At 46.4% G+C, this 16,343-nt stretch overlaps 1 protein-coding gene across 1 annotated transcript in view; it reads left to right on the top strand.

Annotated features, from left to right (window-relative positions):
* The first annotated feature begins 10,466 nt into the window (after nt 1-10,466).
* LOC120544249 (probable dolichyl pyrophosphate Glc1Man9GlcNAc2 alpha-1,3-glucosyltransferase) overlaps nt 10,467-16,343 on the top strand; it is a 24,309-nt gene continuing 18,432 nt past the window's right edge. Inside the window, 5 exon segments of the mRNA XM_039777882.1 lie at nt 10,467-10,475; nt 11,732-11,974; nt 13,478-13,680; nt 14,942-15,056; nt 15,757-15,829. Coding sequence (XP_039633816.1) covers nt 10,467-10,475; nt 11,732-11,974; nt 13,478-13,680; nt 14,942-15,056; nt 15,757-15,829 — 643 coding nt within the window.

Genomic DNA, 16,343 nt, shown 5'->3' with positions numbered 1-16,343 from the left:
AAGTTGTGCCACAAGACCACTTTTTTCCCAAAGCTATATTTCTGAAACAATTTATTTCAGATCCGAAGTTATTGTTCTCAGGCATGCACCACATCCTGGAATATATGTACATCCTTAAATTGAAGGCATTACTGTCATGGCCTCACTTTAAAGTCACTTTGAGTGACCTCCTTTTTTCCTATCCTCTTCTCCTCTCATTTTCTTCTCCTCTTCCTATCGTACCCTCCTCCTGTGTGTGTGTAAATAAATGAATGTATTAATTTACTGTTTTAAAGTTTAACTTTGAAACTGAAAAAAATAAGTATTTAAGGGGGTAACTGGTGCTACAGGACATTATTATTAAAAGTTATTATAAACTAAACCATTAGAAACTATTTACAATACAGAAATATTAGTCAACTCTTCTACAGAGTTGAGTTCGCAGCTCAATGCCAGACTCTGTCTATGAATCTCTCATTTTAGTGTTTTCAGGCACACCAGTAAGAATTACCACCGAAGAAAAATAAGATTCATTATATTTTAAAAAGACAAAGTTTCCACTCTTTCATTTGGCTAACATAAAATTCACCAGACCGTGTGGATTTTAAAGATATTTACACCTTTAGAAGTTTTCCCTGATGTCATCTAACGTACGGGTTTAAACATTAACAGCTGCACTGATACCGATTCAAAGAAATGTGGACTTTACGTGAAACAGCTGTTACTAAATTAAGCAAAAACGTAAAATAATATAAATAAGTTATTAAACAATGTCCCACGAAACATTGATTCCTAAAAGTCTCGACTACTTCTTAAATGCTTTGTTGTATTCAGTGAAGTCTGGTTCAGAATCTGAACTTACCTTCAGTTGTATGACGAACTTTAAAATGTCAAAACATTAATTTCTGTCTCTGCTGTCTTGCTCCGCTGATTGATGGATCGTTTGTGTGTGAGGAAACTGCAGCTGCACGAGGATAAGGTGGTGTCTCTCTCTCTCTCTCTCTGAAAGAAAATAACTGCTGAGTAGCCGGAGTCTGAGATATATAGAACAGTGCTGTCTGTAAACCTGTGTGAGCTTTATATAGAAGCTTACAGTAAAAAGGAGGTCACAGCTGTTGAATTGTTCTTTTTTCCTCATTCCCCAAAACACAAATCAATCATATTTCACATGATGTGTCAACATCACTTTGAGGAAGAAGGATGTAACCACTTCTTCCCCGTATCACAGAAGATTTCCTAGAGAAGATGAACACATTGATGATCTATGGTTACATTGTTAAAGGGTACCTTTAAACTTGGCCTTATCTTCCCATGTGTTTGTATGTTGACCAAGGTTATAACGTTAACGAAAACTAACAAAATAACAAAAACTAGGAGGAAAAAAACGTTAACTGAAATAAAAATAAAAACGAGGCATTACAAAAAACTGATAACTACAGTAAGTAAAACTGTAATGTCTGTTTGCAAAACTAACTAAAATAAAATATATATACAGTATATACATATAGTTTCCTACTGGGAAGTCAGAAATTCAGACATTCAATGTTGTACACAGTCCGTGCCCCTTGCCTGGCGTCATGGCAGTACCAGAAGTCAGAAGAAAGCGGCAGAGTCCTGTTTGATTATGATATTAGTCATGTTTCCATCTAATTGTCAAGTGAATTTTAAGCGAACTTTGAAAATGTCGCATAATAAAAAAAATAGAAAATGTGAATTAGAAGTGTTTCGATCAACTGGTTTAGAGCGAATAAAGTAGACTACACAAAGCATAGTTTCATCACAAGTTGACTTTTCTAAACATCAAAACACATAACAACATGTGATTAAGTGTCTCTAAGAGGAAGCTGGCACAGAGGCAGAAGTATAAGGTAACAGAATGTCAGACCCATCAGCGGATGAATGTGAAACTGTCTAATTGGGCTGACATGTTCCAGGACCTCTCTACATAGTTGGAGATCTCAATGTAAGTTACACCCTTCTGTCAGACAAAGCAGGTGAAGAACTGAATGTGACTTTGCAGCTTCTCTCGCCCCCACTGGGCCGAGATCAAACTCTTAGAAAAGTCACCTAACTGCTGAGTGGCAGCAGCCGGAATCTGAGAAGAGTGGGAGAATAATTGTGGAATTTGTTTCTATACAATTAAACTTGATATGATTGATATGAGGAACATATCAGGTGATGCTGTCGCACGAAAACACTGAACCAACTGGTTCTTTATGGAAAAGGACACACACACACACACACACACACACAGACACATAATCACACACACACACACACAAACACATACACACAGACAGACCCACACAGTAAAAATAGTCAAAATAACTGGTAATGTTGAACATATGATACAGTACAAGAAAGCCCAGGCCACAGTAAGGAGGACAATAAGACACATAAGGTCACACTGGAGAAAATATTATACAATCGGCAGCACAAGAGACTTTTTTTTTTGGAGACTTTAACCTGCATATTGATGATTCTACATGTAACTTCTTCTCCGTGAACCATCACCTTATCGTGGTGGAGAGGTTTGTGTGTCTCTGTGAACCTGAGGGCTGTGTTGTCTGGAGCTTTGTGCTCCTGGTAGGGTCTCCCAAGGCAAAGTGGTCTCAGGTGAGGGGCCAGACAAAGAATGGTTCAAAAACCCCAATGGAAAAACAAGGTAGAAATGGAGTGACCCTGCCCGGGAGAGGAAGCCCGGGCCCCCGTCTGGAGCCAGGCCCAGACGGGCGGGCTCGTCGGCGCAGCCTGTTGCCGGGTTTGCCACGGAGCCCGGCCGGGCACAGCCCGAACAAGCTACGTGGCTCCCATCTCTCCAGCCCATGGGCCCACCACCTGTGGGAGGAACCGCTGGGGTGCGCGGCGCGCCCACATGGGTGGCAGTGAAGGTCAGGGGCCCCGACGGACCAGACCCGGGCAGCAGACGCTGGCTCTGGGGACGTGGAACGTCACCTCTCTGTGGGGAAGGAGGCGGAACTGGGCGGGAGGTGGCGCTACCGGTTGGATCTGGTGGGGCTTACCTCTACGCACGGTCTCGGTTCTGGAACCGTACTCCTGGATAGGGGTTGGACTCTTTTCTTCTCCGGAGTTGCTCAGGGTGTGCGGGCGCCGGGCGGGTGTGGGGATACTAACAAGCCCCCGGCTAGCGCGCTACGTTGGAGTTTACCCCGGTGGACGAGAGGGTCGCCTCCCTACGCCGCGGGTTGTGGGGGAAAAATCTGACTGTTGTTTGTGCATATGCACCAAACAGGAGTTCGGTTATCCGGCCTTCTTGGAGACCTTGAGTGGAGTCCTGCATGGGGCGCAGTGGGGACTCCATTGTTCTGCTGGGGACTTCAACGCACGCGGGCAATGATGGAGACACCTGGAGGCGGATTGGGAGGAACGGCCTCCCTGATCTAAACCAGAGTGGTTGTTTGTTGTTGGACTTCTGTGCTAGTCATGGATTGTCTATAAACGACACACCATGTTCGAACATAGGGATGCTCATAAGTGTACCTGGTACCAGAGCACCCTAGGCCAGAAGGGTCAATGATCGATTTTATAATCGTTTCATCTGATCTGAGGCCGTATGTTTTGGAACACTCGGGTGAAGAGAGGGGCAGAGCTGTCAACCGATCACCATCTGGTGGTGAGTTGGGTCAGGGGTGGGGGAAGACTCTGGACAGACCTGGTAAGCGCCAAACGTGTAGTGCGGGTAAATTGGGAACGTCTGGAGGAGGCCCCTGTCCAACGGACTTTCAACTCGCACCTCCGGGCGGAGCTTTTCGTGCATCCCTGTGGAGGCTGGGGGCATTGAACCAGAGTGGACAATGTTCAAAGTTTCCATTGCTGAAGCTGCGGCGCAGGAGCTGTGGTCTTAGGGTCTTAGGTGCCTCAAGGGCGGTAACCCACGAACACCGGGTGGGGACACACCGGTGGTCAGGGAAGCCGTCCGACTGAAGAAGGAGTCTTTCCGGGATATGTTATCCCAGAGGACTCGGAGGCAGTTGCAGGGTAACGGAGGGCCCCGAAGGGCTGCAGCCTCTGCCGTGAAAGAGGCAAAGCAGCGGGTGTGGGAGAAGTTTGGAGAAGACATGGAGAAGGGACTTCGGTCGGCACCAAAGTGCTTCCGGAAAACTGTTCGCCACCTCAGGAGGGGGAAGCGGGAACCATCCAAGCTGTGTACAGTAAGGATGGGACACTGTTGACCTCAACTGAGGAGGTAATAGGGCGGTGGAAGGAGCATTTTGAGGAACTCCTGAATCCGACTACACGCCTCTATGTTAGAGGCAGAGCTGGAGGATGACGGGGATTGGCGTTGATTTCCGGGCGGAAGTCACTGATGTAGTCAAACAACTCCACAGTGGCAAAGCCCCGGGGATTGATGAGATCCGTCCAGAAATGCTCAAGGCTCTGGGTGTGGAGGGGCTGTCTTGGTTGACACGTCTCTTCAACATTGCGTGGAAGTCTGGAACAGTGCCAAAGGAGTGGCAGAGGAGTGGTGGTGGTTCCCCTTTTTAAAAAGGGGGACCAGAGGGTGTGTGCCAATTACAGGGGTATCATACTTCTCAGCCTCCCTGGTAAAGTCTACTCCAAGGTGCTGGAAAGGAGGGTTCGGCCGATAGTCGAACCTCAGGTTGAGGAGGAACAATGCAGATTCCGTCCCTGGTCGTGGGAACAACGGACCAGCTCTTCACTCGCAAGGATCCTGGAGGGGGCCTGGGAGTATGCCCAACCGGTCTACATGTGTTTTGTGGATTTGGAGAAGGCGTATGACTGGGTCCCCCGGGAGATACTGTGGGAGGTGCTGCGGGAGTATGGGGTGAGGGGCTCTACTCAGGGCCATCCAATCTCTGTACGACCAAAGTGAGAGCTGTGTCCGGGTTCTCGCAGTAAGTCGGACTCGTTTCAGGTGAGGGTTGGCCCCGCCAGGGCTGCGCGCTTTGTCACCAATCCTGTTTGTGATATTTATAGACAGGATATCGAGGCGAAGCGGGTGGGGAGGTGTTGCAGTTCGCGGGCTGGGGATCTCATCGCTGCTTTTGCAGATGATGTGGTCCTGATGGCATCATCGGCCTGCGACCTTCAGCACTCACTGGATCGGTTCGCAGCCGAGTGTGAAGCGGTTGGGATGAGGATCAGCATCTCTAAATCGGAGGCCATGGTTCTCAGCAGGAAACCGATGGAATGCCTTCTCCAGGTAGGGAATGAGTCCTTACCCCAAGTGAAGCCGGTTCAAGTACCTTGGGGGTTTTGTTCGCGAAGTGAGGGGACAATGGAGCGGGAGATTGGTCGGAGAATCGGCGCAGCGGGTGCGGTATTACATTCCATCTATCGCACCGTTGTGACGAAAAGAGAGCTGAGCCAGAAGGCAAAGCTCTCGATCTACCGGTCAGTTTTCGTTCCTACCCTCACCTATGGTCATGAAGGCTGGGTCATGACCGAAAGAACGAGATCCAGGGTGCAAGCGGCCGAAATGGGTTTCCTCAGGAGGGTGGCTGGCATCTCCCTTAGAGATAGGGTGAGAAACTCAGTCATCCGTGAGGAGCTCGGAGTAGAGCCACTGCTCCTTTGCGTCGAAAGGAGCCAATTGAGGTGGTTCGGGCATCTGGTGAGGATGCCCCCTGGGCGCCTCCCTAGGGAGGTGTTCCAGGCACGTCCAGCTGGGAGGAGGCCTCGGGGAAGACCCAGGACTAGGTGGAGGGATTATATTTCCAACTTGGCCTGGGAACGCCTCGGGATCCCCCAGTCGGAGCTGGTTATTGTTGCTCGGGAAAGGGAAGTTTGGGGTCCCCTGCTGGAGCTGCTCCCCCCGCGACCCGACACCGGATAAGCGGACGAAGATGGATGGATGGATGGATACATGTAACACAGCTGCTGATCTCCTTTCTATCACAGACTCTTTTAATTTTACTCAACACGTTACTGGACCTACACACATTAAGGGTCACACCCTGGACCTTGTCTTCTCTCTTGGTCTAGATATAGCAAATGCACGTGTGGAAGATGTTCTTGTGAGTGATCATAGTTGTGTGTTTTTTGAGATTAACTTTCCTCTGGATCCTCCGCCCCTGAGAATTAGGGCCCAAAGGCGGATTATGAATCATGATGCTGCTGAGAAGTTCTCTGCCTTGTTCGACCCATGTTCTCTGATGGGATGCAGTGATGCAGATGTTTTTATCCAGTCTTTTCATACTCAGTGTTTAACAATTTTAGATAAAATAGCACCTGTTAAATCAAGCATTATCCCTCATAAAAAATCCTGTCCTTGGATTGATGAAACAATCCAAAGTTTTAGGAGAAATTGTAGAAAAGTTGAACGTCTCTGGAAAACTACTAAACTTGTGGTTCATAGGATTCACCTTAAGGAACTAAGGGTTACTTTAAACGAGATGCTGAGAAAGGCCAGAACTTGTTTCTTTTCTCAGCTTATATCCTCAAATAAGCATAACCCCAGAATTTTATTTGACACCATTAATGCTTTAGTGTCTCCTTCTGGCCCACAAGCAAGTGTGTCTTCTAAATCGGACTGTGATGAATTCCTCCACTTCTTTGTGAATAAGATCAGAGATGTTAGGACCAACATCTTACCATCACTTCCTCAAAACTCTGCATGTCACTTGCCTCCCGCTCATTTTTGGTCCACTTTTAAACCTGTGACACTGAATGACATCATTTCTCTGCTACAGACTTTGAAACCCTCATCTTGTCCTATGGATGTTGTCCCTACTGTGCTATTTGTTCAAGCTTTTGACTCCATTGGCCCCTGCATTGTTGAGATGCTAAATACTTCACTTTTAACTGGTGTCGTTCCTAGTTTTTTTAAACATGCTGTTGTTAAGCCTGTACTTAAAAAGCCCACATTGGACCCACTTCAACCTAAGAACTACAGGCCAATATCAAAACTACCTTTCATGTCAAAACTTTTTGAAAAAGTTGTAGCAGAGCAACTCACCCTTTTCTTAGAGAAGCACGAGCTGTTTGATAAATTCCAGTCTGGTTTCCGTAAAAGGCATTCTACGGAAACTGCACTTTTAAAAATCTCTAGTGATATTATGATGTCAGCTGATTCAAAGGATTTTACAGTTTTGGTCCTATTGGACCTTTCTTCTGCGTTTGACACTATAGATCATACCATTATGATAAATAGACTTCGTGATTTGGTTGGTATGTCTGGATCAGTTTTTAAATGGTTCTCATCCTACACTTCTGGTAGAAGTTTTAGTGTTCAGGTTAATCAGATATTGTCTGAAACTGCAGAGTTGTCGTGTAGGGTACCTCAGGGGTCTGTCTTGGGACCTATTCTGTTCCTCTTGTATATTTTTCCTTTAGGACAGATAATTAGTCAATTTGGAGACATATCGTACCATCTCTATGCGGATGATATCCAACTTTACTGTTCTTTTAAGGAAACTGAGTTCTCCAAACTGTCATCTTTAATAAGCTGTTTGTCTAGTATCAAACAGTGGTTATGTGACAACTTTCTGCTTTTGAACTCAGAAAAACAGAAACTCTAATTATTGCCCCTGAAAGTCGTATCCCTGAGATAAAGCATCATATTGGGGGACTTAGGCTTGTCTGTCCAGCGGCGAGTCTCAGGAGCTTAGGTTTTGGTTTGACTCGCGCTATGTCGTTGGATCACCACTCTAAACTATTAGTTAGGAACTGTTTCTTCCACCTGAGAAATATCTCTAAGTTAAGACCACTTGTCACTAAGGATGAATTAGAGATGATCATTCATGCCTTTTATTTCTTCAACGCTTAGATTACTGCAACAGTCTTTTTACTTGTCTGAGTAAGAATCAGCTTTATCATCTCCAGACTGTTCAGAACTCTGCTGCAAGGCTTTTAATGCACATTAACAAAAGAGCACACATCACGCCTGTTTTAGCAGCTCTTCACTGGTTACCAGTCCAGTATAGAATTCAATTTAAAATCCTGGTCATTACTTTCAGAGCCTTGCACGGTCAGGTTCCTTCATACATCTCTGATTTGATACAGCTACATACCCCCACCCGTAGTCTGAGATCATTAGGTCAGATGCTATTAATGGTTCCCCGCACTAATTTTAAAACTAGAGGTGATCGGTCATTCCAAGCAGTGGCTCCTAGGCTGTGGAATGACTTGCCTCTCGCTTACGTTATTGTTGGATTCTGTCGAATCTTTTAAGGGGCAGCTGAAGACTCTGCTGTTCAAGCAGGCTTTTGCTTAGTTGATGGGTTTTCTATGGTTGTTTGTTATATTTTCTGTTTGTATTTCAATGTGCTCGTATTGTGACTTCTTGTGTTGAATTGCATTTCGTTGTGAAGCACTTTGTGATTTTTATCTGTGAAATGTGCTATACAAATAAATTTTACTTACTTACTTACTTACTTGTTTTCTGTATTGGATACTGTAATGTTGTAGGTTATTTTTTTAGTGTGTTACTTTATCATTTGACATAAGCCTGTCTGGCTGGGCTCCGTTTCAGGAAAGAAGGTTTAACAAACTCTGAGTCTAACCCTGATCTCTGAGTTGATTTACCCTGACATGGTAAACTCTGAGTTTTCGGTTCCAGAACAGCTGAGTTGGTTCAATCAACTCAGAGTAGGTTCACTCAGAGATAAAAGGGATACTTCACCGATTTAGCATTGAGCTTTGTATCAGCAGAAACCCGGTAGTATTTTTGAATGACCGTGCTTCCCTCCCTCATGTCCCCCTGAGACCAGAGATCTCTGTATTGTGGGTCTGGAAAAAGACCTCTGATGACGCAAAAATTTTCGTTTTCCGTCATCGGAGGCATTTCTGCCTAGCCTGGGTGACCCCAGACCCTTCTCAGGTGTAACTGAGAAGGGTCTGGGAAAGGTTCAGACGCCGCTCAATGGTTGTGATTGGTGCCTCGATTTTGGGGTTTGGAAATTGGAATTGGAAATGGGTTTGAATAGGCTCTTCGCCAGACTGACTTGCAGAGCAAATCTCAAATTTGCCGGAAGTTCGTCAGGGTTTACCAAGGCTACTTTCTGGCCAGAGGCAATGGACTACAGTCAGTAGTAGGAGCTACTTCCGCATGTTTCCAACCCGCCCATAGGGGGTTGGACTGACGTCTTTATCTGAACATCGCTGAAGCAAAATGAGCATCTGCCATCTTGAAGCTACGCTAAACAAACGTAGCTTTTTAGCAGAAAACTGCATTTAAACTACCGCTGCCGTGCATCACCCAGGTGGGTGCTACACATTGGTGGTGTTAGAGAGTCCACCCCCCCCCCCCCCCTGAAGTGCTTTGAGTGTCTATGATAAAGCGCTGTATAAATGTAATGAATTATTATTAATTATTAACTGCTGGTGGAGTTTGTGACTGTTAAATGCCGACCATTAGCTACATTACACGCACATTTACGGCTGTGTTTATACTCTGTGTTTACAGCCCACCAAGTGCTAATGCTAGTATGAGTTAGCTGAACTTTATGGAGCCTATAATGTGTGTGCACTAAATGTAGCCTGTTTCGTATGTCGTTTTTATATATTTTAAATGTGTAACACCACTTGAGCCATTGTGAAACACTGTTTTGTGTATATGGTTGAAATGACAATAAACCAGAGACTATTCTGCCACAGAACACAGTCGTGGGAGCTGTCACCTGGAGGATCGAGGAAGAAGGTTTAACAGCCCTTGGGACTCAACCGGTCCTGGTACTGGTCCGCCAGGTCTTCTGTTTGTGCCCGACTCAGTCCGTTCTGCAGTGCTTCAGTGGGCCCACGCCAGCAAGATGGCTTGTCACCCGGGTGTGGCTCAAACTATGGCTTTACTGTGCAGACGGTTTTGGTGGCCTGCCATGCGAGAACACACTCTGAGTTTCGTCACTGCACTTCCAGTGTGCGCTCAGAATAAGGGAACCAATCGACCCAGTGCTGGACTACTGCATTTGCTGCCCATTCCTCTGCGACCTTGGTCGCATCTGGCTCTAGATTTCGTGTCTGGGTTGCCATTGTCTGAGGGGAACACTGTTGTGTTGACGGTCGTGGACAGATTCAGCAAATTCCTCACTTTCTGCCCCTCCCCAAGCTCCCGTCTGCCACCGAGACTGCCAACATCCTGGTCAAGGAAGTTTTTAGGAAACCATTAATCACCTGGATTGTCACTCACACCTGCCTGTCTGTCAACTTCACAGTTGCATTCTTGAATCTGCACATACACCCCAGCCTTCCTGCTTCACCCACTGCCAACCATCTGGATTTACCCACTTCAATATTCTTATTCCAAATAAATACTCACCTTGTTATTCCAACTTACCTTGTCCTGGTCTGTTTTTCGGTTCCAGCACTAGGCAAATCGTGACAATCAGAAAGGGTAGGGCAGGACATTACTTCACCCTCCTCTGGGTATGTGAGGTATGTAAATAAAACACAGGAGTGGTTTATAAGAAGGCTATATTACTTCTGAGATCTCTTCACTCCTCAGATACAGACTCAGAGAGAGAGACTTTTATTTTGTCTTTTTAATCTACATCATTCCTCATCTAAACATGAAGATGGTAAGAAACAGGAGAGGATATAAAGAACATTTTTGGATAAGTCGGCACTTAAGGCTGAATGATTTAAAAGAGGAAGCTGAAGCTCATGGTTTGAAAAATAAATATCTCTTCAAAGACAACATCCCTAAATCTCCTCACCCAGAGTTTGTCGTATCTCATGTGAGACACGACACAGATGGAGAGGGATTGTGTGGCATCAGGAAGTATAATGGCTTTAAGGTAGGACTGGGCGATATGTCACTATTATATCAATACTGTGATATATGAGACTAAAAAATGTCTTAGATTTTGGATATCATGATACGTTTTAAATGGTGTATCTTCCTGGTTTAAAAGGCTGCTTTACAGTAAAGTGGTATGATTTTCTGAACTTACCAGACAGTTGTAGCTGTTCTATTATTTGTCTTTAACCACTGAGTCATAGTATTCACTGGGGGTGTGACGAGACACCCAGCTCACGAGATGAGACGAGATTTTAACACTATCTTACAGAAAACTTCAATGAAGAAATAAGAATTTTATTCCATCAAAAGTCACAAAATGAAAACTGAACACTGAAAGGTTTTGCCATAAACTCAGATAACTGTCTTCTCTCCTGAATAATTAACAGTTACACCATTACTTATTCCTTATGTACGGAGGAGAGAGAGTCTCTTCACTCAGAGAACCAAGGTTACAACATAACCAAGCGTTTTCTGGCAGTGGTTGAGACCAAATGTTTTGTTCTTTAATTTGTCATTGTACACTAGACCAAGGGAAATAAAACGTATTTTACTATTGTTTCACAGTGATTACGTTCTAAATAACAAATTGATTAGCATCAAAAACTCAACAGATGCTCTTTTCTCCTCTGTATTTCATTAATTGCAGCACTGAACAAGGAAGTAGGCTGCTCTAGTTTCGATTTATGACCATTATAGGACAAAGTAGAACATTTCTCTTTTGTTATCAATATCATAAAGGATGGTCAAAAACGGCAGATGCAGGATGGAGGAGGAGAAAATGGGAGGATAGATACAGATACACACACCATATAATTTTTCTATGCATAATTCAAGGCTGCTGCTCTGCACACTATATTGATATCGCAAGACACTTGTCACACCTCTAGTATTCACAATCATTGATGATTATGTATCAAAAATTGTGCAGCGATTTTGTTAAACCACCAATTATCATCGCAATATTGACATTGAGGTATTTGGTCAACAATATCGTGATATGAGATTTTGTTGTACATCTCCCATGGCTTCGAGGACTGGTCCTCTGGGTTGGGTCTGCTGTGGTGGAGTCTGTCTGTGGGACCTGATGAGATAAAGTCAGCTGAGAGGAGACTCCTGGAGAAAACCTACCCAGATCAGATGGAGGAGCAGCTCCAGATGCAGCAGGGATTCCTGGAGAAGTTCACCACCTCTCCAGCCTTCCTGAAGACCTCCAGGCTGGGCTCGTACCGCTTCACCTTCCCCCTGGAGGAACTGCTGGAGGCCTACAGCAAACAGGTACAGGGTTAGAGTTAAGCTCCGTCAGTTTGTACGTTGTGTTGGCAGAAGTAAAAACAGTCAATAGAGGGATAGACGTCAGGTCGTTCTTGTTCCCGCAACTCTGAACTCTTAGCAGGAAAGATGCAAGGGCACGTCTATTGCTGCTTGCAGCTTTAATTATTATTATTATTCCATCCATCTTCGTCCACTTATCCGGGGTCAGTTCGCGGGGTCAGCAGCTCCTGCAGGGGACCCCAAACTTCCCTTTCCCGAACCAGATTAATCAGCTCCGACTGGGGGATCCTGAGGCGATCCCAGGCCAGGGTGGAGATATAATCCCTCCACCTAGTCCTGGGTCTTCCCTGAGGCCTCCTCCCAGCTGGACGTGCCTCCACCTAGTCCTGGGTCTTCCTGGAGGCCTCCTCCCAGCTGGACGTCCCTCCACCTAGTCCTGGGTCTTCCTGGAGGCCTCCTTCCAGCTGGACGTCCCTCCACCTAGTCCTGGGTCTTCCCCGAGGCGATCCCAGGCCAGGTTGGAGATATAATCCCTCCACCTAGTCCTGTGTCTTCCCCGAGGCCTCCTCCCAGCTGGACGTCCCTCCACCTAGTCCTGGGTCTTCCCTGAGGCCTCCTCCCAGCTGGACATGCCTCCACCTACTCCTGGGTCTTCCCCGAGGCGATCCCAGGCCAGGTTGGAGATATAATCCCTCCACCTAGTCCTGGGTCTTCCCCGATGCCTCCTCCCAGCTGGATGTCCCTACACCTAGTCCTGGGTCTTCCCCGAGGCCTCCTCCCAGCTGGATGTCCCTACACCTAGTCCTGGGTCTTCCCCGAGGCCTCCTCCCAGCTGGACATCCCTACACCTAGTCCTGGGTCTTCCCCGAGGCCTCCTCCCAGCTGGACGTCCCTCCACCTAGTCCTGGGTCTTCCTCCAGGCCTCCTCCCAGCTGGATGTCCCTACACCTAGTCCTGGGTCTTCCCCGAGGCCTCCTCCCAGCTGGACGTCCCTACACCTAGTCCTGGTTCTTCCTCCAGGCCTCCTCCCAGCTGGACGTCCCCCCTAGTCCACTGGGTCTTCCCATGGCCTCCTCCCAGCTGGACATCCCTACACCTAGTCCTGGGTCTTCCCCAAGGCCTCCTCCCAGCTGGACGTCCCTCCACCTAGTCCTGGGTCTTCCTCCAGGCCTCCTCCCAGCTGGATGTCCCTACACCTAGTCCTGGGTCTTCCCCAAGGCCTCCTCCCAGCTGGACATCCCTCCACCTAGTCCTGGGTCTTCCTCCAGGCCTCCTCCCAGCTGGATGTCCCTACACCTAGTCCTGGGTCTTCCCCGAGGCCTCCTCCCAGCTGGACGTCCCTCCACCTAGTCCTGGGTCTTCCTCGAGACCTCCTCCCAGCTGGATGTCCCTACACCTAGTCCTGGGTCTTCCTCGAGACCTCCTCCCAGCTGGATGTGCCTCAAACCAGAAGTAATGTTCATGTATTGTACAGTCGTCCATTAAAACCTCTTCTTTTTTTTCTAGTTTTGCTCCGGCGATAAGCCCGTCATGAAGGTGTTTAAGACAAGCCTGTATATACAGGAAGTGAATTACGTTGTGCTGGTCCACAGTCCAGACCAGGACCAGTTCTCTGACTATCCTTTGCTGAAAGACCAGCCAGACACTGTCTGCACTTACAGAGACGGCTGCTTCATCTGGAGGCCTGAGGCCATGAGTGAGACACACAGGTAAGAACCACAGACACTCATCTGTCCTGCTGTTATTACAGACACTGAACTAACTACAGACGCTCATCTGTCCTGCTGTTTTTACAGACACTGAACTGACCACAGACACTCATCTATCCTGCTGTTATTACAGACACTGAACTGACCACAGACGCTCATCTGTCCTGCTGTTTTTACAGACACTGAACTGACCACAGACACTCATCTATCCTGATGTCATTACAGACACTGAACTGACCACAGACACTCATCTGTCCTGCTGTTATTACAGACACTGAACTGACCACAGACACTCATATGTCCTGCTGTTATTACAGACACTGAACTGACCACAGACACTCATCTATCCTGATGTCATTACAGACACTGAACTGACCACAGACACTCATCTATCCTGCTGTTATTACAGACACTGAACTGACCACAGACACTCATCTATCCTGCTATTATTACAGACACTGAACTGACCACAGACACTCATCTGTCCTGCTGTTATCACAGACACTGAACTGACCACAGACACTCATATGTCCTGCTGTTATTACAGACACTGAACTGACCACAGACACTCATCTGTCCTGCTGTTATTACAGACACTGAACTAACCACAGACACTCATCTGTCCTGCTGTTATTACAGACACTGAACTCACCACAGACACTCATCTATCCTGATGTCATTACAGACACTGAACTGACCACAGACACTCATATATCCTGATGCCATTACAGACACTGAACTGACCACAGACACTCATCTGTCCTGCTGTTATTACAGACAGTGAACTGACCACAGACACTCATCTGTCCTGCTGTTATTACAGACAGTGAACTGACCACAGACACTCATCTGTCCTGCTGTTATTACAGACACTGAACTCACCACAGACACTCATCTATCCTGCTGTTATTACAGACACTGAACTCACCACAGACACTCATCTGTCCTGCTGTTATTACAGACACTGAACTGACCACAGACAATCATCTGTTCTGCTGTTATTACAGACACTGAACTCACCACAGACACTCATCTATCCTGCTGTTATTACAGACACTGAACTCACCAAAGACACTCATCTATCCTGCTGTTTTTACAGACACTGAACTGACCACAGACACTCATCTATCCTGCTGTTATTACAGACACTGAACTGACCTAGAACTTGTAGTTTCCAGTTGTCTCTCTGTAGCTGCCATTTCTTTAGTAATAGTAATGAGTGAAAGCATTCAACGTTATCTTTGTCTCTGTTATTTCTCAGATATGAGTTGATCGTGGGACCTGATCAGATGGAAGTGAAGGAGCTGAGTCGTAGCCAAACGGAGTTATATGTTTGGGATAATGTCTCCATCGCCCTGCATGTGCCGAATAAACAGGTACCTTTACTGCTCGTTCTTCTCACTCTCTACAGACACCCCTGTTTCCTTTCAGTCTTGTTTTTTAGTCTTTTCTGTCCATATTCTAGAGATAAAGAGGTCAGGAGGATCCAAAGTGGATCTGCAGGTTCTGGGCAGGTTCAGATATTTAGGACAACTCAGATACATTAGAGCTGTCTCTCAGGTGAACCACGTCTCTAAAGTGTTGCTGTTAAGTAAAAAGTCCATCTGAACTTCAGTATTTTATTACCAACAAGTCCTCCAAACCATATGAAGATATAGTACCTATGGGAGTACTTTTTAGGAGAGGACAGTCTTTTTATTCCTGCTGCCAGCCCTACCCAGCCCACACTTGTGTTTATATGTTTATAAAATGCATACCACCAGTGTAGTCTAGTGTATTGTAGTGGGTATACTGTACTGTATATATCATAGTTTGGGGGTCTGGGTGTCCTCCCCCAAGAAAATTGAGCATCAAATATTTCATTTAATGCATTCTGACACATTTGGTGGAAATCCCTTTATTTATCCTATCCTGGTGCTTTCTTAGTGGGTATACTGCATATACCTGCGTATCACATAGACTACACCACTGGATACTACGTATATCCTCACCACCTTTTTAACCCTTTCATTCAGAGACCCTGCACTTGTTCTGCGCCTCATCTTCTTCTGTTGTTTTTCTGTTGTTTTTTTTTAGGTGCTGCACTTTGATGCCGGCCGACTGAGAGAGAACCTCAAGTTCTGCAGTGAAGGATATCCTGGACTACATGGTGCCACATTCCCAACAGCTGAGGAGCTTGTTAATGAATTGTGGCCTGGCCATCCGTCACCACTGGAGAAAGATGAATAGCTAAATTAAGTGTCAACAGTGTCACGATCTGATTATTTTTCACTATTAAAATGTCTTCCCTGAATCTTCCTGTCTCTGAGTCTGTTTTTGGGTTCTTCCTGTCTGTGCGGCGTCCATCAGGCGTTAAAGGGATACGCCACCGTGTGTTGAAATAGGGCTTATCACGGTCTCCTCTAGCTGTAGATAGGTGGGGTCTCCCCTAGCTGTAGATAGGTGGGGTCTCCTCTAGCTGTAGATAGGTGAGGTCTCCTCTAGCTGTAGATAGGTGAGGTCTCCCCTAGCTGTAGATAGATGGGGTCTCCTCTAGCTGTAGATAGGTGGTGTCTCCCCTACCTGTAGATAGGTGGGGTCTCCTCTACCTGTAGATAGGTGGGGTCTCCCCTAGCTGTAGATAGGTGGGGTCTCCTCTAGCTGTAGATAGGTGGGGTCTCCCC

Source organism: Perca fluviatilis, chromosome 16 (assembly GCF_010015445.1).
Source record: "Perca fluviatilis chromosome 16, GENO_Pfluv_1.0, whole genome shotgun sequence".
Lineage (NCBI taxonomy): Eukaryota > Metazoa > Chordata > Actinopteri > Perciformes > Percidae > Perca > Perca fluviatilis.
Note: the sequence above shows the minus strand (reverse complement) of the source record. Positions and strands in the feature narration are given on the sequence as shown.